The sequence below is a fragment of the Chanos chanos genome, chromosome 8 (assembly GCF_902362185.1).
Source record: "Chanos chanos chromosome 8, fChaCha1.1, whole genome shotgun sequence".
Classification (NCBI taxonomy): domain Eukaryota; kingdom Metazoa; phylum Chordata; class Actinopteri; order Gonorynchiformes; family Chanidae; genus Chanos; species Chanos chanos.
In genome coordinates, this window is record NC_044502.1 from 43,128,613 (window position 1) to 43,152,594 (window position 23,982).

A 23,982-nucleotide genomic window follows, 5' to 3' on the forward strand; every position below is an offset into this window, starting at 1 on the left:
GGGCTCCTTTTGCTGGCTTCTGTGTTTTTCCTGATCGAGAAACAGAAAGAGACCGTTGGAGAATTGAGAGGTCATTCACCTATGTGAAATCACAGCCAGGGATGTGGCTGTACCGGGAGTGTTGCCAGGAGCTGTGACATCTGTCACTTTACCCTCCGTCTGTATCGGGATTACATTTTTCATAGCTGACAGTGAGGTTTGTTGTAGCTTTTTTGAAAAGGTCAGTGAGCTTATTGAGTGCGAGTCGGCGTCGACATAATTCATACGTTCCGCTTAATCCATGTTCATTAACAAATGTATTGACCATATGTAATAAAAAAGATGGGCTACTTACAGGGTATAAATGAGAACGGGTGATGAGAGGTGATGTTTATAATCAATCACAAGAGAAGTTGAGACGTGTGAATTGTAGGAAAAGTACTAAACGCGATCACCGCAGCCAGGATAGTAGGTACATTTGTCTTGTCCAACACTAAATTGTATTGAACTACTCCTGATTTTTAGATTTTAATTCGGATTTTAAAATTTATTTCCAGTTAGCATCCCAGTTTGGCCCACAGCCTGTTACATTAAACCACGCCTTTATGAAATCATTTACAGCTATATTAAACCATGTGAGGTCTGTATGTATAGAACAACAGAACTGCTATCTGTTGTCTCCTAAGGACTTTTTCAATTCGTTATCAGCTAATTAAAGGAAAATGGTTGTTTTTATTAGGTCAGTCAAAATATTATGAATTACTCCTGACTGGGGGTCATTTCATAGTACTTAAAGCTCGGTCGTGGCCGAATATATTGGACATTTTTATTTTATTCCTCAGACGTTTTTATCTCCTGCCACCACAGGGACAGAGCCAACGAGTCGTCACAGGTGGCAGTCTGTGTCATATTGACTCTGACATGTCTTATTCAGCTGGGTTCTCTGTCACCCGCACTCAGGTGGCTACTGTCCCATTCTCTTAGACTCCCCGCTCCGCTCTCTTTCTCTCTCTCTCTCTCTCTCTCTCCCCCTCTCTTTATATATCTTTTTCTTTATCCCTTTCTATAATTTCCAATTCTTTCTTCTCCCTTCTCCTTTTTTGCCCCCCCCCCCACACACTTCTTCTACCTCTTGACACACTCTCTCTGACACACTCTCTTTCTCTTTCATGTTTGCCCTGTTCTGCTCCATTACCCCCACCTCCAACCCCCCCCTCCCAAACAGGTGTCATAGGTGCAGGGCATTTCTGCTCTCAGCGAGGTTTTTCTGAGGATGTCGGTGACATGGTAATCAGGTTGGTTCCACTGACCCGACGTCTGTGGCAGATGACCAAAGTGAAGATGCTGCCAACACCAGCCAACTTCCATTACATCTTCAACCTCCGCGACCTGTCGAGAGTGTGGCAGGGCATGCTCAATGCCACCGCTGAGGTTGTCAACACACCCAACGTGAGTGCACTCCTAAAACACTGTCCACCCTAATGTAAATTAACGACACAAAGAGCCAGTATACCTAGTCATAGCAGAGGGACCTGTAAACAGGGTTTTTTTAAAAGATCTCTACTAGGATTAATCCTCATCTGAGAATCTGGCCCTTTAATGATGATTCCTGTTGCACATTTGATCAGTATGTTGACCGCAAGTTGAACTCGAGTTGTCATTGGCAGCCATGTCTACAGGTGTTAGATCAAACTATACATTACACCTCTTATTTTCACCAGTTAGTAACCTTCCATAGTTCTAGGTGCTCAAATCGGCACAGTCGGGTGGTGTAGTCCAAGGTTCCTGCAAACACCCGCAAAAACAAGATCTATCTAGAAATGAAGTCTTCACGTGTCTGCTTTGGAATATAAAACCAGCCCTTATCGTGTTATTATAAATCTCCCCGTAATGCGATGGCCAGGTTTTCAAGGATGGATAAGTCCAATAAATGGGTCATTTGTTCCAGTGCTGTTACCTAAGCTGGACCTCCCTCTATCGATTATAGGTCTTACTTAAGCTCTGGAAGCACGAGTGTAAGCGAGTCATAGCCGACCGCTTCACAAGCCCGGGTGACGTGGCCTGGTTTGACAGCACCATGGCCAAACTGGTGGAGGAAGAACTGAGGGAGGAGGACCGCGCCTTAGTGGATGTCGGAGTAGATGCTTACTTTGTGGACTTCCTGAGGGATGCTCCTGAAGCCACAGGTACAAACAGAAAGGTGGCAGAGACATGATAAATGGTTTTCATTACATAAAAAGTGATATACCCCTTTTTTCTATCACACAACACGATGTGGTAGAAATCAAAGCATTTTGGAGTTGATTGAGCTGCGGGGGAAAGTCAGTTGCAGCCAGAAAGTTGTTTTTGATTGAGTAGCAGGTACCAGAAACTCTTGTATGAATCTTAACTTTGAACTGTGGCCAATAAAAAAAAATAAAAGACAAAACTTCAGTTCCACATGATCGCAGTTCTTAAGATGGGCTATGCTTTGTTTAGCCAGCATGTTTGCTAAAGTTATATAACCAGCCGAGAAATTTTCTTTTGTGAGTTTGCCCTCCATATGGTATCACAGTTCTTTGATTTTTTATTTTTATCCCAACAGGAGAGGAACCAGAAGACACGGATTTTGATATGCCCAAAGTTTATGAGCCCATTGAATCTTTCGACAGTCTGATGGAGCGTTTGAACATGTTCCTGGGCCAGTACAATGAGAGTATCCGCGGGGCGGGCATGGACATGGTCTTCTTTAAGGACGCCATGATCCATCTGGTCAAGGTACAAATAGAGTTGTCCCATCCAGATCAATGGTTCCTAAACCTCTATTTAACCGTTCTCTTGAAATTTCACATCTTTGCCGAAAACGAGCATTTGAGATTTTTGAGAAGCAAAGCTTCAGTGATTAATTGATATTGCAATTGAATGGACCAAGTGTGTGTTTGACCTTTAACAGAATTGGTCAGTCTGGCCTTCTTCAGGTATGGATTTTGATATATCGCGCTGGATCATGCGTTTGATGAGGGGTACTGAATGTTTGTTCTGATTTACAATGTCATCTGTCATCTTTTTGTCATACTGGACATTGTGGTACGAGTCACGCATTTATAAGATTTCAAAAACAGTTTAAATAATTTTTAAATATACTGATACTTTTTTGTTTGTTTGTTTTTGTCTTTAACAAGTAGCACCAGCTATTTTAAATACCTCAAGGTCAGTTCTGCTCTGACCAAACGCTACTGGTCCCCATTGGTATTACCCAGAAAACAACCTGTCAAGACAATAATAATTCATAACCCAGACAATGCATGGAGAAGAGATGTGACCCACTTTAAAGCAAAGCAACTTGCAAGATGTCTTGTGTTTCTCCTCTGAAATATTCTTTGGGTCGAACTAGTTTTTTTCGAGGACTCTTTGAACTGTCACGGAAAAGATGTACTCTGTCTGTCTAGATCTCCCGGATAATCCGTACTCCGCGGGGGAATGCCCTCCTGGTGGGAGTTGGCGGTTCGGGAAAACAGAGCCTAACGCGACTCGCCTCTTTCATCGCCGGATACAGAACATTCCAGATCACTTTGACTCGGTGAGATAGCCCCACTGTCGCTATCCACAGCCAAAGTGTGACAGATTAATATCACATCACGTTATCACACCACATTCATTGTGTTGTTGTTGTTGTTTCTCTGACAGCACAATTCCCTTTCTGACATTTCTACTTGTCTCTGGACGTGACATCTATGAATGATCACTGATATTAATATTATTAAAAATGAATAATTATTTCACCTTTTTCCTCACGTTTAGTTCACTCCACAGCTGAAATGGAATGTCAGCTCCAACTCCTTCATTAAATTGTGCGCTCTTTTTCTATGAGATGCCATTTTCAGTTTGCTGTGTATTCCACACTGCATAGCGCCTTTAAACGCATAATTTCCAATCATCCTCAAACAAAAGAAAATGAGACCCAAATTGCAATGCATGTCTCGATTTCTCCCTCCTCTGACAGCAGCGCCAATGTACTCTGAATCTATTGCATTCACAGCTGTCTGGCTTATACCTTACTGAGATAATGCAGTTTGAATGTGTTCCAGTAGATGGTATCTTTGCACAGGAGTGTGGTAGCAGAATGACTCCTCTAAATAAATCCTCCTATTATATGCATTGGAGTGGAAATGTTCCTGACTAGTCCAGCATTGCCATCTGAATTGATATAGACTTGAACAAGGACAGCCTTGGAACTTGTATTCAAAAGCAGGTGATTGTGCGGGCTTTCTTACATGGAGAAATTGAATGTGAGAGTGTATTCTAATCATTAAATCCTGCACACAGACAAGGCATCATCTGTTGAGGTGACCTATGCTAATTGGTTGATGTGGCACTTCAGGTTGTTGTCTCATGTGACTCTCTAGGGTTTATTTTAATCTTGCTGTTATACTTTTATTGACAGTATCTCTGCCCCCCCCCCCCCCCCCCCCCCAGTTTTACCGCAGAAAGTATCAGTTTGAAGTTTCACCTCTTTAGCATGTTTTCTTGTATTTCTTTTGGATATTAATATGAATGAGATGATTTCTGCTGTCTGTGAGCTGCTCTTTAGAGAAAACAGAAGGCTTGCAGCATGTTCCTTTCAAAAGACTGCCTGCTTCCGATTCTGCAAGCTTACTCCGGCTTTTCACACCTATTCCCAAAGGAGAGACACACACACACACACACACTCACACACTCACACACACACACACACACACACACACGCGTGCGCACACACCATTTTGTCGTTTAACACAACCCCTGCTTTTTGTTTACTTTTGGAGCACATATACACATAGTATGTGTTGCATGACATACAAAAATACACCACACACTGAACACACACACACACACACGCACACACACACACACACGTACAAATACACACGCTGGCCATCATGCGATTTTATATTGTTCTCCCTGTATCTCTGTCTCTAGCTCCTACAACACCACCAACTTGATGGAGGACCTAAAGGGGCTGTACAGAACAGCAGGTCAGCAGGGAAAGGGAGTCAGCTTCATCTTCACTGACAATGAGCTCAAAGATGAGTCTTTCCTGGAGTACATGAATAATGTCCTTTCATCCGGAGAGGTTAGTTGATGCTGCTAGCCCCATACAGACCCACAAACATGTTTAAAAAAAACCCCAAAAAAACCTCAAAGCAGTCCATTTAATGTTTTTCAGAACCGTTTCTCAAGCCATTTCTAATAGGACAACTGCCCTGTTTCAGCCTGGATTAATGACACTTAATTTCACTATCGACTATCGATTTTTACCAAACCCTAATCATGATCTTTATTAGTGTAATCACATTCACCATACTAATCCGTGGCAGAAATATTTAAGGCTTTTAGGAAGACGCTGTCACGTGTTAGCGAAAGGGAAAAGGCCAAACTGAGCAGGGCTAGCCTCCATGATAGAGGCATCAAGGTCAAAGTGTGTATTTGACCATTACTCATCATCTCTTTCAAAACAAATAGCTTGGAGTTCATGATGTACCCGCACAGTGAACATAAACAAAAAGCCTGTGTGTGATTCCCTTTGCCCTGACAAATTGTGAATCCTACTCGCCATGGCTGTGATACAGGAGTAAATGTGACCCACCAGGCAAGAAATGCATTGCTCCATATTAGAGAGACAGATGGTTATGTCGAGGAAGGGAAGAGAAAAAAAAAAAAAAAAAGAAAGAGAACGCATCGCTGAGTCCAGCACGGTGACACCTGCCAGAGAACGCTGGCAAGACTCTTGCAGCAGAACCCATCTATCACTGCGCAACCAACGGAAGATTGCAGAGGAGGTGAGCGTGTGACTCCCAACGGAGCCCCCGGGGAACGCCAGAGTTGTACAAAGTCGGGCCTTGGAACTGAGAAAGAGACAACAGAGAGAGAGAGGGGGAGAGAGAGAGAGAGAGAGAGAGAGAGAGAGAATGAGAGACAGAAAGTAATGGGAAGATAAAAATCAATAGGATTTCCACATAAGGATAATTACCTAGACACTTTGTTTTAATTCATGTATTTTGGGTAAATTTTATGCAATCTTGCTGTGTTTCTTTTTTTTTTTTTTTTTTGTAGTTACATTGATTAAACTCTTCCTTTCTTCATCCCAAACAGCGGATAACTGTAATCATAAAATGAACATTTCTATTATATTGTACTAGGAAAAGTCTAGATATAAAACAGTATTTTTAGGCACGCGTCCGTATTGAACTATTTGTCTGCTCAGAATATAAACGTGGAGAGGAGTTTCAAAGACCAGCTTCAACAGAACAAAAGCTTCAACAAGGTCAGGATAAGTTTGGTAAAAATAACAAATAACAAAAAATGAGAACAGAATGTCTTAGCAAGGAAAAGAGTGCAAATCAGGAAGAGATTAAGCTTGAACAGAGGAAGAATACACTTCAGCGCAAAAAATGAAAAAAAAAAAAAGGGCTTTTGCTTCAGTTAGAAAATTGGTGAATTAACTGTAAAAATGAGGAACTGTAAGCTCATAAGAAGGATACTTGTGAATAGAAGAAAAAGTGGGAAATGGGCCTCAACAAGCTGACCAAAAAAAAAAAAAAACATTCAGCATTCCTTCTGTGAGGATCATCTTCTGTATATCGGGGATAAGCCTTGAAGAGAAGGGCATAAGCAGTCTGAGCAGAAGACGAACAAGCTCGAGCAAATGACAGAGAAACTTTGGAAATGGAGGAGAATTAAAGATGTTCTCCAGAGGTGATTTCATAGTTGAAACAAGGGGGAGTTGATTCGAAGCGTGAAGTTTGCTGTACCTCTACTGTCTTCAGACATCTAACCATCCCCCTGTAATCTCTAGCCAGAGAGACACGACACAGTAAACTTTACAGTAAACGTTTATGGAATAAGCATCGCTTTTTGGCCTTTTCCTCTTCTTCTGTAACGTAAGACAGTGACCCTCTGTGTCAAAGATCTCAGCAACTGCAGAGTCATGTCAGAGATCGCAGGGTTAGGGGAAGGCCTGTAATTCAATTAATCGTGTGGATAATTACTTAAGCGCGGATGAACTGCATTGGACATTAGCTCCAGAGCTCCAAAAGAGTGGTTCCCTCCTCTGAAGCATATTAATGAGGCCTACTACTGCAAACCATCCTCAACCCGCAGAGCTGTAAACACTCTGTCAAGAGACTGCCCTGGGCCCATGTTGCAGAGAGTGTAAAGAATAAATATGGGCTTTGGAAGAATTATTATCGTCTGAAATTGAGGACACGAAGCAGAAACGGCGTGATGAATCATCGAGGAATTTATCTGGACAAAACCCCTCGATCACAGCTCACTGTTCCCCATGAGACTCTTTCGGAGAACCACTCGATTTGCATCGCACTCAGTCACACACAGCGAGCGGCCCCTATAATCATATCAGGATTGTTATATATCACTGGCTTGGAGTCATGTACTCATTCAGTTGTAATCCTTTTGCACTCTTTCGTTTTGACAATCCCATTTAGATCTTGTCGTGCTATTTTTTGCAACTATCGTTTGATGACATCTGCACCAAGTAATTGCATTGTTCATCATTCATATTAGTGCTTTTTTTTTTGTTTTTTTTGGCCTATATGCTGCACTGCGATTTGTTTAACTCAATGACGTGTTAAATTTGTTCCCCTCCCAGGTATCTAACTTGTTTGCCCGAGATGAGATCGATGAGATCATCAGCGACCTTATCCCGGTCATGAAACGGGAGTTCCCTCGAAGGCCACCCACCAATGAAAACCTCCATGAGTACTTCATGAGTCGCGTACGACAGAACCTGCACGTGGTCCTGTGCTTCTCTCCAGTGGGTGAGAAATTCCGGAACAGGGCCCTCAAGTTTCCTGCCCTTATCTCAGGCTGCACCATGGACTGGTTCAGTCGTTGGCCCAAAGACGCCTTGATCGCAGGTTTGTAATCAGCAGTCTTTAGGCTTCCTGCCGATTATTATAATCTATGCCTTCTTGGCAAGTTGATGATTTTTTTTTTCTTGGCATATGGTGGACAACAGGAACCTCAGTTTTGCTTTTGCTGGAGTCAGGGAGCCAGTGCCAGTTTAAATAAACATGTTTAAAGACAATCATCAAAGCTCAAAGAACAATCAGGGCGAAAAATCGTAAACATAATTTTTTAGGTGATTGGAGTTTAAATGGATTGGCAGTTTTAGCTTGACTGTATTTTCTCTGCATGTTTGTTTTTTTTCCCCCCACTGTTGTCTTCATTTTTTTTTCCTTTCATTTTTCTGTCCTCAGTGTCTGAGCACTTCTTATCAAGCTATGACATCGACTGTTTGCCCCAGGTTAAGGGTGAGGTCATCCAAAGCATGGGTTCTTTCCAGGATGGTGTAGCCGAAAAGTGTGTGGACTATTTCCAGAGGTACCGTCGATCAACCCACGTCACCCCAAAGTCTTATCTGTCCTTCATCCAGGGCTACAAGACCATCTACCGAGAAAAGCATTCTGAAGTGCAGACCCTTGCAAACAGGTAGAAGTAAAGTTTTTTAAATAAAGAAAAAAAAAGGTGGTAGATAGAGAGATGGATGGCTAGATAGACGAACGGATTGATTTTTTTCAAACTTAGATGCATGCTGTTATTCATATGTTGCATAAAACAGGTCTGTGTACTTCAGAGAATTTACAAACCATAACTTTTCACCACCAGGATGAATACCGGCCTTCAGAAGCTCAAGGAAGCCTCAGAATCTGTGGCTGCCCTTAGCAAAGAACTGGAAGTCAAAGAAAAAGAACTACAGATCGCCAATGACAAAGCTGACATGGTGTGTGTCTGTGTGTGTGTGTGTGTGTGTGTGTTGTGTGCTCCTCTTAGCAGCCTCAGTTTAATTTGCCTGGGGGAATAGATCTTGGAAGCATCTGCTCGATAAAAGATTGCGGGGCAGTTGCTGCTCAGCCACAGGCTAACTGAATTTCCATACGTAGCTTTGAAAGATAATGAATCAGTAGCTTCACACTGAAAACAGGATGAGATAAAGTTCAACCAAATGGAGAAAAATAAGACGTCTGTCCGACATAAGATCTTTTCCTTTCTCCTAGTGTGTCAATCAACCATCTGAATCAACCCAAAAAAAAAAAAAAAAATCAGGCTTGCCAAATAGGAAAACTCATAGCAGTTTTTCCTATTGGTCTGTCTTGCCTTTTGACTGCATCTGTTCCAGAATTATCCATCTAACGACGTGAAATGTCCTCACAGGTCCTGAAGGAGGTGACGGTAAAGGCACAAGCTGCGGAGAGAGTGAAGGTCGAGGTGCAGAAGGTCAAAGATAAAGCCCAAGCCATTGTTGACAGCATCTCAGCAGATAAAGCCATTGCTGAGGAAAAATTAGAGGCAGCCAGGCCGGCGCTGGAAGAGGCTGAGGCAGCTTTGCAGGTCTGTTGTCATAGAAACCACAGCGTACATCCCAAAAGAGCTTGAAACAGCTTTGTAAACTGTAAACAATGGAAATCATTTTCATGATGTTGTATGTATGTTTATCAGTAAGGTTTTTACTGTATGAAAAGGTTTTTACGAATCTTTTTTTTTTTTTTTTTTTTTCAGTTGATCATTTGAAGATGTTTGTTTTGGAGTTTTACATAACAAAACAGAAACAGCACTGATAACAACCCTCTCGACTGCTTCTCAGCCACTGATCTTCCCATTAATCACACTAAAGCCATCAGTGCTTAAAGCCCTCTCTCTCTCTCTTTCTCTCTCTCTCTCTCTGTGTATTTGTTCTTCATGTCCTCCGGTAGTGCTCATTATTTGCCGCCCTCTCTCCTGTTGTGTGGCAGATCCTCGCAGGCTGTCTGCGCTGCCGTTCTGTGCAGGAGAGGGCTAGTGTGTGATTTTTTGGGGGCATTATGGAGCTGGCGGCTTCAGTGTAATTACATACTGCCCGGGAGGGTGTAAAAATAGAGCCTGTGATGGCAGAGGCGCTGTAGGGGGTGTCAAACTGTGCAGGGGTCTGACAGGAGCGCTCGCACTCCTCTCTCCGTTTCTTTCCCCTCCTTTTTCCCCCCCTGCTCTCCGTGTCCATACATCATCCCCCAATCCCATAACTTACCTCCTATAACCTGTATTCCCATAAGTCTATATTCCTGTAAGGCACTCTCTCTACCAGCTGCATTCCTGTAGGCTATTCTTTATTTTCTGCACTCAACACTTCTTTACAATCCCATTAGTCACCAGTGTTGTGGAGCATATACTACTTTAATATACTATATATATAAATATATATATATATATATATAAAAACAATACCCTGTTTGGAAACCTCAGCTGACCTCTAAAAATCTTTAAAGCTATGATTTTAAAAGTAAAGGGAACTGTGTGGTGGTGTAATTTGCAATGTTTGAGAATATGCAATGTTACACGTGACAAAAAGTTACACAAAAAAATGAATACCAAACGAGAGGAAACGTAATATTTTAAAGCCTCTAGACTTGCGAGTTCTACCGTCCTCTTTCTTTGCGCTTCCTACATCTTTCTACCATCTCAGCTAACGTCACTTGTGCTGTTCAGTATTTAGAGCTACTTCTTGTAAATTCTTTATAAGCCTATGCCACCTGCTTCCCCCTTTCCCCCCCCGGGTTCCAGAAGGATCTGTGTCCGAGAGCACAGCGTCTGACGGGGCCCGTCGTCAGCGCAGCGTCTCTGGGATATATTTGTTGTGACAGGTCGTCGATGAACCTTTGACCTGGGTCTGGCTCGCCAGGCTCCAGACAGAGTGACTGTAATGTAGCACTTAAATGTCAGAGCACACCTTCCTCCCTTCATACATAAAGATCTTCCATCAGGGTCCCCGAGGTAGACTGCCACAGCTCATCAGGACGTTGGTGGTTTAAAATATGACACCCCCAGTTCTGAAGCACACCCACCATCCCCTCTGATAGATGGGTTATTTAGAGACCTTGTGGGGAGAAAGGCTTTGCGGAGTCGAAAGGTTAACCGCAACAAAGCCCCCCTATCATCACCCCCTCCCCCCAACCCCCAAACCACCACCAACAACAACCCTGAGTGTGTTTTCGTTTTGTTCTTTTGTTTTCTCGTGCAGACGATCAAGCCGTCAGACATCGCCACGGTTCGAACTCTCGGGCGGCCTCCTCATCTCATCATGCGTATAATGGACTGCGTGCTCCTGCTGTTCCAACGCAGAGTCAACACGGTTAAGATCGACCCTGAGAGGAACTGCACCACGCCCTCCTGGCAAGAGTCTCTCAAACTTATGACAGCTGGAAACTTCTTGGGTAGTCTGCAGGTATAAGCTCCGCCCACAGGTTCTATGGGCCAAGTGACCCACCAACCAACAGATACAAACAACTACAACTACAACAGTTACGACAGCTACAAAGCAGTTCTCATTCAGGACAGTTTTCCAAAGTGGTACATGATTAGAACATTAGGTTTGTTCCGAAGTCTTATTTTTCCTCCATCAAGTCAAAGGTGTTGGGCCATGACCAGTGCATCCTTATTTAATCTAAAAATGCAAGGATCTCTCATCTGGGTTACTTTAAACTGTGGTATGAAAGCAATTCAGGAAAATTTATTAGCTCTGAATTGAAGCCATTTAACTTTCAGTAAGAGAAAAAGTACTTAGCATGCATGACTTGTAAATTATGGTGGTAATAAAAGCCGAGAATGAGGGAATTGAAAATATATTTGCTCTATTTCAAACGATGAGGGGAAATAATAATGAGAGAATGATCATTTTTTCAGGGTTGAATGATTAGTGGCCAAAACATAGTTTTAGAAGTAGGCAAAAATGGATCCAAAACCTGGTTCAAGCAGAGCACTTTAATCGTTTTGATCACTTTACTCAACAGGACATCTCCTGTTCAAGTTCCAGAGTACCTTTTGTGTTCTTCTTATCAGTCTAGAGTATCTACTTGTAGACATCAAATCCATTTCATTGTCAAAAGCACAACCCAAAACACAGTCAAAGCGAAACATTTCTCTTCACTTTTCTCTCAAACATGAGAAATTTCCTCTCTCACATTCTACACAGAGCACACTGTTACCTTGTTATCTTTCTTTGCAGATTCTCAGCCCTCAAAAAGCACACTCAATCTTTTCTTCTTTTTTTTCAGCAATTCCCCAAAGACACCATCAATGAGGAGATGGTGGAGCTACTGAACCCATACTTTGACATGGCTGACTATAATATTGAGACAGCCAAACGGGTCTGTGGTAACGTGGCTGGACTCTGCTCTTGGACCAAAGCTATGGCTGCTTTCTTCTCCATCAACAAGGAAGTTCTGCCGTTAAAGGTGAGAGCATATCCTCGCCTGCCAGTCCATCGCTGTTCCCATAAACATATTTTACTCCCTGGTTAATAATTGAGGCGATATCTTCTAGTGGTTTTGATTTGATGCTGTTTCATTATTGATTGCTTGATTATAGGCAGCAGCTGTTGATGTGGCGCAAAAAAAAAGACATTAAATTTCGAAGCGAACTGGCTTGCAATTTTGTCGTCATTTAAAACTGATTCCACAAAAGAGACATGTATGCATTCATTTCAAGTTTCCTTAAGAGAAACTGACTCATCGTGAGGTTTCGGAAATAGACACGTGCACAGTAAATATGATCAAAACCAAATATGAAATCAAAAGAGTTGCTTTTTGTGATGTTTCATCGCTTGCCTTCAGCCCATCTGTTCTATTGCGTCTGATTCATTTGCATGCTGTGTCTTGATTTATCAATGTTGATGCAGCGCTTTCGTTTGATCTAGATTAGTCACTGAACTTGATGACACTATGTCAAGAATATTTTTAAATTGTACTGGGAGGCTCTACATCATTGTCTCCGACGACCTGTTAAGTTTTTTTGCGTCTAGAGTAAAGGTGCAAATTGATTTCATGCTCTTTTCACAAGCTAATGTCGCTAAAGTCCTTTTTCACAAGGTCCTCAGCTGCCATTTAATATTTGATCACTCCCTCAGGCTAACCTAGCGGTGCAGGAGAATCGACTGGCAATAGCGAACGTAGACCTGCAGAAAGCTCAAACGGAGCTGGATAACAAACAGGCTGAGCTGGATGTTGTGCAAGGGGAGTATGAAAAGGCCATGAGGGAGAAACAGGTAACCGCTCAGTCAGTTCTGGGTCAATGCCAATTGAACTGCGTGTCACAATCATGTGTTTCTTTTGTCTTGATGTTGACATTAAACTTCAGATGTGTCCCTGTGTAGACAAGAATGCAGTTTTGTTTTGTTTTTGTTTTTTTTTTTTTGCTTTTGTTAGAATGAGTGTTTTCTCAAGTCATTTTCTCTCTCTCTCTCACTCTCTCTCTCTCTCTCTCTCTCTCTCTCTCTCTCTCTGCCTCTCTTGCTCTCTCCCTTTCTCTGTCAATCTAGATCTTTCACTCTCTCACTCACACTCTTTCGCTCCGTCTTTCTTAACCTCTCCCTTTATTATTAGGATCAAAAACTGAATAAACTAACATTGAATATCTTGTGTGAATAGCACATCCCCCATTTGTGCTAGTGCATAAAAAGTGGTTTAATCAAGCGTCTCGTAAATGCGCCTGATTCATCTTGCAAACGAGTCACTTGTTTAGTACTCTGTGTTCTTTCACAAATTACTGACAACCACTAGAAATACACCACAGCCCGATACAATGTTCTCATAAACAAAATATAATCAGCTGTTTTATTCATTAGTTGATAATTGAATGATTAAGATCCAATGGCTTTTGATTTGATGGACCTTCAATATTAATTAGCATTAACCATGCTTGTATTTCAAACAACAGATGTTGACTTGGCACAAAAGAAGATGTTAAATTTAACACTGTAATTTGCTTGTGCTGCTTGTAATTTCATTCAAGAACTGACCCCACCCAAAACAATGTTACTTCTAATGTTTTATTTATTTATTTATTTTAAATGTTTTTAAATTGACAAAGAGAACGGAAATGAGATGAAATTTCCTTTGCATGTGAAGTGTTAGTAACATTATATCTGAAACAAAGCAAAGATCTAAAGTTTACTAGAAGACAAAGAGAAAATATCATATACTCAAAAGAGATGAGAAAAGGGTACTGTAAGGACCAGTTCTTAGACATTCTGACATGAGGTCCATAACATTAATGTACAGAATTTACCATAAACCTAAATAAAACATTATAACAATGATAATTATAAAAGTGACTTTTATAAAAAAAAAAAATGTGAGTAATGGTGAGTGACATTTTAATTTTAATGCCATTGAAGTCTAGACTAAAATCAGTATCTGGGTCATATCCCATCATGTCTACAGAATGAATGAAGAGTGGAGCTTACTGCTGTGAAAAAAAATGAAATAAATGACATTATTAAACACACTAACACTACAGTTCATGCGCGGTTACCGTGTTTCCTCTCTTGCAGACGTTGCTGGAGGATGCAGAGCGCTGCAGACACAAAATGCAGGCGGCGTCCAGTCTGATCAGCGGATTGGCGGGAGAAAAAGAACGCTGGACAGAGCAGAGCAAAGAATTCGCTGCACAGACCAAACGCCTCGTTGGTGTGTTTGAACATAAAACTTTGTGTTTTGAGCGAAGATTTTTTTTTTTTTTTTTTTGGCGGACAACGGCATGGTCTTGTCTATTGCTAGTCTGTGACTAAATACCAGCCCCTGAGTGTTTGCTTGTGTCTCCTGTCTCTTTATTGATTTGAATTGGATGTTTCTGAAGAACTGGGCCTTGTCTCAGTAGTCTTACTCAGCCCCTTTGCATTTTATACTCTTCTGCTAAAATTAATGAAATACGACTGAGTGTGTTAAAGTAATGGCAAACGCACGTCGCGTGGAATGCCTTAGAGTCTTTATTAAAACTGCCATTTATCCTGCTAATTAAAAGAACAATGTCACAAGGAATTGGGGCATTCAAGGGTTTTGGCCATTTAACTTTGGAAAAAAAAAATGTTCTTCTATATATCACAGAGTAATGACTTTTGACTCGGAATAACTTTCGTTTCTTCAAATCATCATAGCTAATTAGGATTTTCTACAAGATTTCACATTTACCAAGTATATTGTTACGTATAGCATTCAAATGTATTCATCCATTGCCATCCGTGCCATATTACACTGTGTTTTAAGACTGTGTTTTAAGTTTTAAGACTGCTCTGGTTTTGCTGTAAATAGGAGATGTACTGCTGGCCACGGCCTTCCTGTCCTACGCTGGCCCCTTCAACCAGGAGTTCCGCAACCTCCTGCTCACCGATTGGCAGAGGGAGATGAAGACCCGGAGGATCCCCTTTGGGACCAATCTGAACCTCACAGATATGCTGATTGACGCTCCCACAGTAAGCGAATGGAACCTGCAGGGGCTGCCCAACGATGACCTATCCATCCAGAATGGGATCATCGTCACCAAAGCTGCTCGCTTTCCCCTTCTCATCGATCCCCAGACTCAGGGCAAGATCTGGATCAAGAACAAAGAGGCCAAGAATGAGCTTCAGGTTGGAAAACACTCTGGTGAAACTCCGAATTCAAATATTTTCATGTGTTCAGACCTCTGGAGCCGCCAGTTGCAAAAAGAGCTGTAATTTTCCATCAGATACTGTTGTACAGTGGAGCAGGAGGCTTTTGTAGCTTTTTACTCAATCTGCTAAAGGTCCATTCATGACTCCAGTGTTTTTGGACGCGTTTTTGTACGGTAGTTTGACAACTGCAGGTCTGTAGTAGAAAAGAGGACAAATGTTACATGGTCTTCGCTAAATGCTAAGACTCAGGGCACCTTGGCCTGTGAATCAAATCGATAAGTAAACCTCGAACTGCATGCGCAATGGGATCCTGACTCATCCTGGTTTTTGTCTTCTCGGCTTCTCTCCTCCAATCTTTTTTTTTTTTGGGGGGGGGGGGGGGTCATTTTAAACTCCTTTGAAGTCTAGCCTCACAAAGCAGTGTTTGAATTCACGGTGCGTCCTTCTCTGAGGTCAGATGCTCTTTCAGAGTTGTGGCCTTTTAAAAATCCTCTCCTCTGCCTTGGTAACAGCTTTCCAAGTGAAGACACTCATGCTGTGAGGCTAATGAGACCTTGGGTGTTCTCTATACTCCACAGATCACTTCTTTGAATCATAAGTACTTCAGAAACCACCTGGAGGACAGTCTGTCTCTGGGACGCCCCTTACTGATCGAAGACGTAGGTGAGGAACTAGACCCAGCTCTGGACAATGTTCTGGAGAAGAACTTCATCAAAACAGGATCTACACACAAGGTAATGTATTGTTTTCTGAAGGCCTAGCCCCGATGTCTTTATGGGGATGATGACATAAGAGAATTCTTTTTTTTTTGGGTTAATGAGCATAATGACTAGGAGCAGCTGACTGGTAACTCTGAGTTTTGTGACTCTCTGTTGGGATATTTCTCTTTATTTATATATTTTTCTCTTTTTATATATTTCAAATACAAATGTATTTATATAGTGTTATTTCTCTCTGTTAGATTCACTTAAAGAACCTTTACTGAGATCGGCACCTGTTTATTCTTGTTAATTATTAGTTAAAAAAGGGTACAGCATGAAACTCCTGCAAAAAAACCCCCAAAACAACAACAACAACAAAGCAATGTCCTTAGTTTTTAATGTATATAGTAGGGATGTATCGATTCACGGATACAAATCGGAAACCAGTGTGACTACATCAATGCGTGGACCCCCTGGATCGATATAAGTGTACCGCAAAAACTGGTCGATGGCTCGATTCTAAAGTTATGAATTGGTTGACTGAAGCTTTGCTGCTAATTCTACTTTAGTATAAACTAAGCTGCCGCGGAAGACTCACTGATCTAAGATTACGAGTCACGTCACTTTCAAAATAATAATGACGACCTCTCATTCGCTAATAAATCTGCACAGCGTCTCAGGTTCAGCTTTTACCTTTCACGAGAGACGCGTTAGCGTTTGCTTGCGAGGTAAAAAACAAGAACAACATGTCCAACAATGCCGAAGCGGTTTACAGCGCACCATCAAACCTGAAATCTAAAATTGGGAAGACATTTGGATTTTATAAGAAGGAAGGAAAAAGGAATGTCTATGTTAAATAAATGTGAAGAACTGTATCAGATTGCATCATATTGCATCGCACTGAATCGAATTGCTGAATCGTTATAACTGAATCACTGATCGTATCGGCGAATCGTTACGCACCTAGAATATAGATTTTTTCCCCCATGAACAGTATATAGTTTTTTTCTCCATGAACAGAAAGCCCTTTCATAATTATATGGCAATAAAAGAAAAAAAAAAGTCATTTCCCCACAGCCCTATTTATTTTGAACAAAAAAATAGATTTTGTGTTAAATTACAGAACGGATAGACAGTAAGTAATTATGTCCAACATCCTGCAGCTCAAATAAATGTTTATGAGTTGCTATCTATAGAGTAGTAAATTATATGTGAGCGTGTTGAACTGACTGAGAGATTATTCTGAATGTGAGTTAACTTATAAATTTCCTGCTTGTCGCATCCTGTTCATTTGGAAGAATATTACTGCAATTAGGCGTGGACAGATTGGAGAGCACAGAGAGACAGAGAGAGAGAGAGAGAGAGAGAGACAGTGAGAGAGAGAGAGAGAGACAGAGAGAGAGACAGAGAGAGAGAGATATACCAAATAAAAAGAGCTTTCTGCAGGTCTGTGGGTCTTTGTATTTGAAGACAGACTCAGTGTCTTGATGTTGACCAAGGTTGAGTTCATTTGTGGTGTAGCTCGCTGATAGTGCCAGCTGCCTCAGATGATCCCAGCAAACGACAGCGCCTCAGGATAGTGAGTGACAGTTATCGCCTTCTTTCTCTGCATCTCATTATCGGGTTTCCAGTCCTTTGGATGATTTGATGCTCCTTGGTTTGCACTCTCAGCAGCTGCTTCACACATCAAAAACAGACTCTGAAAATAACACATAACACAGAGAGAGAGAGAGAGAGAGAGAGCTCTTTTTTCTTGGCATGTTTTATTTTCGGTCTCTATTAATACAAGGTGTAAACAGCTGTCAACTTTGTTCCTGATAGCCATACTATTACTGGAAATCACAAAACAGTCCATCATGTGTCCCAAAAGTTCATTATCAGTTGGTATGATGTCTGAACTTCTCCAACTTTTATTTGCTTGTTTTCTTCTAGGGTGTTTTACAGAGAAGCTTTTTTTTTTCAATGACATTTTTGAATGTTAATTTTATGTGGACAACTACATCAGGGAGCTAAAAAAAAATGTGGTCTAAAATGGCATACACACACACACACACACACACACACACGACACACACACACACCATTTACAAACACACTACCAGACTATCACACTACCAATTTGCATCTTCTCATAAATGAACTCTCACTCTTAATAACCAACAAAATATTCACAATCAAAAATGAATTCTTACAAAAATAATTGCTTCGCAACATTTCTCACTACTCCAAACAACATAATACACTTAAAATCGCGTCTAATAATGCACTAGCACATTAGCAATAATGATCTCATTTTACTTAACCAGATCTTATCACTATATTAGCAGTGACCACCACAATAGACCGCAAAAGAGAACTAATAAGGGCCCTGTCATTCAAAAGTACTTATTTGACCTATGTCTGATTTTAAAATTTTACTATGCAAATGTGTCTCTGTTATGAGTATGGATCACGCAGTCTAAATTGGTTATTAACTTTTGACTGACTTGTTGTGACCTTTGACTCTGGTATCTCACCAGGTGAAAGTTGGGGACAAAGAGGTGGACGTGATGAAAGGTTTTCGCCTCTACGTGACAACTAAGCTACCCAATCCAGCTTACACCCCAGAGATCAGCGCCCGCACCTCCATCATTGACTTCACAGTCACCATGAAGGGCCTGGAGGACCAGCTCCTGGGAAGAGTCATCTTGACAGAAAAACAGGTCAGAAATAGATAGAGATTTACCAGTTTGACTCCCAGTTTGTCAAAGCTCTCTCCATGGACGTTTTCACACCCGTAGTTCGTTTGCTCTGGTCCGAATCAGTTGATGAGTTTGTAAACTTGGAGCGTTTTCCCCTTGGTTTGGTTTCTTTTCACACAGAGAACAATCCAAGCGAACCAAAATGCATCACTACAAAAGCACATGAGAACGTTCATTCCACTTATTGGTCAGATGTGTCTGGGGCGGGAGCAAGAGAGTAAATACAGGAAGAGGGTCCTGTGTTCCGGACTAGTGCATGTTTCTGTGAGAGAAATATTGCTATACAATTTAACAGGGAGCAACGGTAGAACTGGCATTTGCTCATAATCGTGATAATTATCTGGGCAATATTCCAGGCAAAACTATGCCAGCAGATGCCGAATGCATTTCTAGGAAGTGTCTTGAAAATACTATACTGCTTCACACTTTGCAAAGACAACATGGTGTTTAGCTGAAACTTGTGGGGTACACCTGGTAGTTGGGTCGGATCGGGGTCGGATCACGATCTCACCACAAACGAACCGCTCCAGAGTTCGTTTGGGACTGGACTAAGACCACCTCCTCTCAAGGGTCTCAGTGCGGTTGTTTTGGTCCGCACACGAATGCGATTGTTGTGTTCACACCTGCCCAAACGAATCGCGCCAAGGGGGAAAAGGAGTCCGATTTAACCGGACTAAAAAGCACAGGTGTGAACACACCCTAAGAATCTGAATCATGGGAAGACCAGTGGCGGAGAGCTGAAATCCTTTTGCTTTTTGATCTCACAAGTTGGAGCATGAATTTTTTATAATGCAAACAATTTTGCATATTTATCAGCCTACAGTGAAAAACTATAGCAGTTGGCTGATTTGAAAACTGGCAGGATTTAGGCAATCTTAGAATTGACTTGGAAACACCTGAGCCTGAATTCTTTCTCAGTCATAACCTTCAATCGCCCTTTGGGGTTGTTTTGTTTTTCGTTTTTTTTCGGAGAGGCGTTCCTCATGCAGTATGAAAATATTTCACATTCACATTTCTGATATTTAAAAAAAAAAAAAAAAACTCCTACAGTTCAGTAATCATCAAGCCCTTGATTAGCGGAATGGGAATAGCTGGCTTTGTTGAGAGAGCCCACATGTGAAATGGTGGAGGGTTTTAGGGAAACACTAAATCATCATCAGACATTTCCACCCTTGGGGTAGCATTTACCATTAATCATGTGTTTGTCATACATGAATGCTAATTGAAGGGGGCAGCCAAGGCCCTGTCCAAGAGATTCGCCCTTTGGGAAAATACGTTCTGTTCCACCTGTAATGTGACACACCTGGTTTGAATATCCAGATGCTCCCTGGGCCCTTAATTAACTCAATCAGATGTGTTATGTTCAGGCTGCTTATGTCCAAGAGGAGGACTGGTTATTGCCAGTTTGTATTTTTGATACTGAAACATGCCCTGGTCTTACGCCCTATTACATAGCTGGTATGGTATTTATCTGTGTCTGCTACCATCATTGTAATGAGATGCGATTGTGGACGGTTAAATCATGCGTTGAGCAGGAAGGTCTCTGGTGGAATGTTCAATGAATCATATTTCGTTGTATTTCCCAGTGCTGCGTTCGCTCATTATTGCAACCGATGCGTAATGCCCCATATGCGCTTGCTTTGAAATGTTGTGGCCAAAACAAGTGGTCATGGGGGGTCTAATGCAAGTTCTTTTTTTTTTTATCAGGGAAAGGTCAAGTGCAGAGCTTGAGTGTTGGAATGGGTTGTGTCATTTTCTTCTGGTCAAATTGAAAGTAGCCAAGATGATGTCTTTTTGCACCAACGGCATGTTGTATATAAAAATGGGTAAAGCATTTGACCTATGTCCAAATATACCGTAACCTCAGGAGAACAGGCCGCCAAACTCGTCCAGAGCAAACCGCCGGAGCTAGTGAACCGTACGGCGTAAAGGCTGAGTGAGCCTGCTTTCCTTCTCCGTTGTTATTGACTGCTCCTTCCTGGGCCGCTTGAAATCGCGTGCAGAGGCTGACCAAAGCTCTCTTGTGACACCTGCTGAGTTCAGGTTTGGTTTAATGGAAAAAGCCATTCAACCTAGCTTCATCAGTAGATACACTCTCCAGCCAATCACAGGAAAAGCCAGCTCACTGTGCCCACACAGGCTAATGAGGAGGTTACAAAGAAGTAGCAGTGGAATGCCTGTAGAGGCCACAGGCTGTGCTAGTTTTAAAGGAGAGAACTATTATAGTTTTAGATGGCTTTGCCAGAGGCAGATCTTTTCAACCTGCTGGGTGCAGTTCACTGTACACTATTAATGCTACAAAGGAATAGGCCTGATTGTTGAAAAGCTCTTCTAAGGAGTAACGGTTTATGTGGGAAGCTTGCCCAGAGGTAGAAAATACAGGTTCATGTGAGTGTAAATTAAGCAAAAAGAGATAAAAGTCAAAGGTATGTTTACTGCTCTAAGGGAAATTGAGACATCCAGAATGATCTGCTCATGTTCTAAATAATGTCAGAGTCTTGTGAGATACATAATCTGACTTTTAGGTGCCAATGAAAGCTTTGCTACATATGATGCGACTGAAGTATTTTGTCATGTGATGTAGCCTAAGCTTTACACTCCACAGGTTAATCATAAACTATTACATCCAGGCTTGCAGGAGATACTGCTAACCAGCTTTGTGAATATATATATATATATATATATATATATATATATATATGTATATATAAACACTGAATGTAGCCTTTTAGTCAAAGCAAAATCATAATCTAAGTTGAAACCTTGACGGAGAAGTTTAAAGGTCCTAAAGAATTATGGCAAGATCTCGCAAAATTTCTCAAGTTCCCAAAACCATTTTGTTTATCTGATCTTTCACATCAGCTAGAGCAGTTTAATAATTATGTGGCAGCATGATTCACCTCTGCTGGAATCTGAACAGAACAAATAAGGTGAAATATCTAGGTGTGTATATAAATCAAACTTTCTCTTGTCAGTTAAACATGACAGCAGAGCAGCCAAATCCGTGACATTTTCTGACATCTAAGGCAAAGCTAAACAGGAAATCCCTGATCCTCAGGATAAGGTAAATATTACTGTAATGTCAAGAGACTGACTGATGCTTTGGGACACAGGAGTTGGAGAAGGAGCGGACTGATCTTCTTGAGGATGTTATGGCTAACAAAAGGAAGATGAAAGAACTGGAGGACAACTTGCTCTTCAGGCTGACCAGTACTCAGGGCTCACTGGTGGATGATGAGAGCCTCATTAACGTATTGGGCATCACCAAACGTACCGCTGAGGAGGTCACTCAGAAGCTGCAGATCGCCGCGGAAACCGAGGTCCAGATTAACTCAGCCCGTGAGGAATATCGACCCGGTAGGTGCAGAAATCTCACAAACTCGTAGTCGTTGTAGTGGGCAGACCTAAAATGATGAGATTTTCTTTGACTATTTACATTTAAATGTAGTCTGCCTCTTTTAATTTCTGAAAAAAAAGCCATATCAAACGTCTCTTAAGAAGAAAGATGCTACATTTTTTTTGACAGGTTATAAGTTCACGTTCATTATTATGCCAAAGACCCATAATTGCTTACAACTGCCTGTCAGTTTTGGTGTGATTCATTCATTCATTCATTCATTCTTTCTTTCATTTTATGTATCTGCAGTGGCAACCAGAGGCAGCATCTTATACTTTTTGATCACCGAGATGAGTATGGTGAATGTGATGTATCAAACCTCTCTGCGACAGTTCCTTGGTATATTTGACTTGTCTTTGGCCAGGTACAACACTAACTCTTACTATTAAAACTTCCTTTGAAGTTGTTGTTTTCATAAAAGTCGAATTAGCATTTTTTGTGGCATTAGCATAATGCCATTTTGGCAGCATTAGCATACTGTTTTGATGTGCTCCATGTTGTTAGTTACAGATACACTATCACTCCTGACATATGCAAGCGTGCTGTCGGAGAGAAGAACAGTTGGTGAATTCTTAGTTCATTACTGGTTGGCAAACTGTTGCTCTGTTCTGTTTCTTGGCGTGAACAGATCCTCAAAGAGCCCAATTACGAGCAAGCGAATCGCCAATATCATTGAACATATGACCTCTGAAGTTCACAAGTATGCGGCCAGGGGCCTGTACGAGGAGCACAAGTTCCTGTTCACCCTGCTGCTCACGCTCAAGATTGACATGCAGAGCAATCGTGTCAAACACGACGAGTTCTTGACCCTCATCAAAGGTCAGAACCAAATGATCTCACCTCATATCTAAATCTCAAATCTTTATCGCTGACTCAGAGGCATCTCTACCTCTGTCTCTCTCTCTTTTTCTCTTCCTCTCTCTCTCTCTCTCTGTCTCTCTCTCTTTTTCACTTCCCCTCTCTCTCTTTCTCTTCATTTCTCTCTCTCTCTCTCTCTCTCTCTCTCTCGCTCTTTCTCTTCCTTTCTCTCTCTCTCTGTCTTCCTTCAGCTGTTTTTCTACATACTTAGAGTCTTTGGGGAGATCTTTCATGGTTCAGTAAAATTATTCTGTGTAGAGATTTTTGATTTATGTGATGATGTGGGTGGTTTGGCACTTCATTTTTATTTATTTATTTAAATTTTCCGTGAGGTCCCTTCCATATTTAGTACCAGGCACATGCAAAATGCAAATACGCTGCTACGTGCAAATCAAATGCCACCTTTTGTTTACTCTGCAGCCATATAATATTGTCATTTTCATTAAATGCCTTGCCAGGAAATGTGTAATATAAACATGGTGGAAACATTTGGGAAGGTGTGAGTAAACAGTCTTTACACTCATTCACTCATTCATAATTCAGACAGAAAGTGATCAGTTTTTATTTTTCAAAGGCAGTCTTAAGAAGGAGGTTGGATTTCTGAGTAAAGGAACAGGTTGCTAGGTTACACCAGAACCAAGAAGTGACAGATCTCTGTGTAAGATACCTGCTTCATTCTGTAAGTTCAGTACAGATGCGTTCTATAAATAAGACATTTGACTAGCATGTACAGTTGTTTTGAATTGGTTGCCAGTACAGTTCACCATTACTGACCGATGTCCAACTTTCATCGAGATCAGTTTATCAAAGGGAGCTGTGACCTGAACAGGATAGGATTGTTTGTTTTCCACTTCTCAAATCAAACTC

At 41.4% G+C, this 23,982-nt stretch overlaps 1 protein-coding gene across 2 annotated transcripts in view; it reads left to right on the forward strand.

Moving 5' to 3' along the window:
* dnah5 (dynein, axonemal, heavy chain 5) overlaps positions 1–23,982 on the forward strand; it is an 82,243-nt gene that overhangs the window by 45,883 nt on the left and 12,378 nt on the right. For both annotated transcript variants that reach the window (XM_030781299.1, XM_030781300.1), the window contains exons 50-68: positions 1,205–1,428; positions 1,967–2,165; positions 2,564–2,736; positions 3,408–3,538; positions 4,918–5,071; positions 7,607–7,874; positions 8,217–8,448; positions 8,626–8,740; positions 9,172–9,348; positions 11,012–11,215; positions 12,045–12,224; positions 12,896–13,033; positions 14,321–14,456; positions 15,078–15,394; positions 15,997–16,152; positions 18,639–18,821; positions 21,974–22,217; positions 22,507–22,621; positions 22,886–23,076. In XM_030781299.1, the coding sequence (XP_030637159.1) occupies positions 1,205–1,428; positions 1,967–2,165; positions 2,564–2,736; positions 3,408–3,538; positions 4,918–5,071; positions 7,607–7,874; positions 8,217–8,448; positions 8,626–8,740; positions 9,172–9,348; positions 11,012–11,215; positions 12,045–12,224; positions 12,896–13,033; positions 14,321–14,456; positions 15,078–15,394; positions 15,997–16,152; positions 18,639–18,821; positions 21,974–22,217; positions 22,507–22,621; positions 22,886–23,076 (3,537 nt within the window). The remainder of the gene's footprint in view (positions 1–1,204; positions 1,429–1,966; positions 2,166–2,563; positions 2,737–3,407; positions 3,539–4,917; positions 5,072–7,606; positions 7,875–8,216; positions 8,449–8,625; positions 8,741–9,171; positions 9,349–11,011; positions 11,216–12,044; positions 12,225–12,895; positions 13,034–14,320; positions 14,457–15,077; positions 15,395–15,996; positions 16,153–18,638; positions 18,822–21,973; positions 22,218–22,506; positions 22,622–22,885; positions 23,077–23,982) is intronic.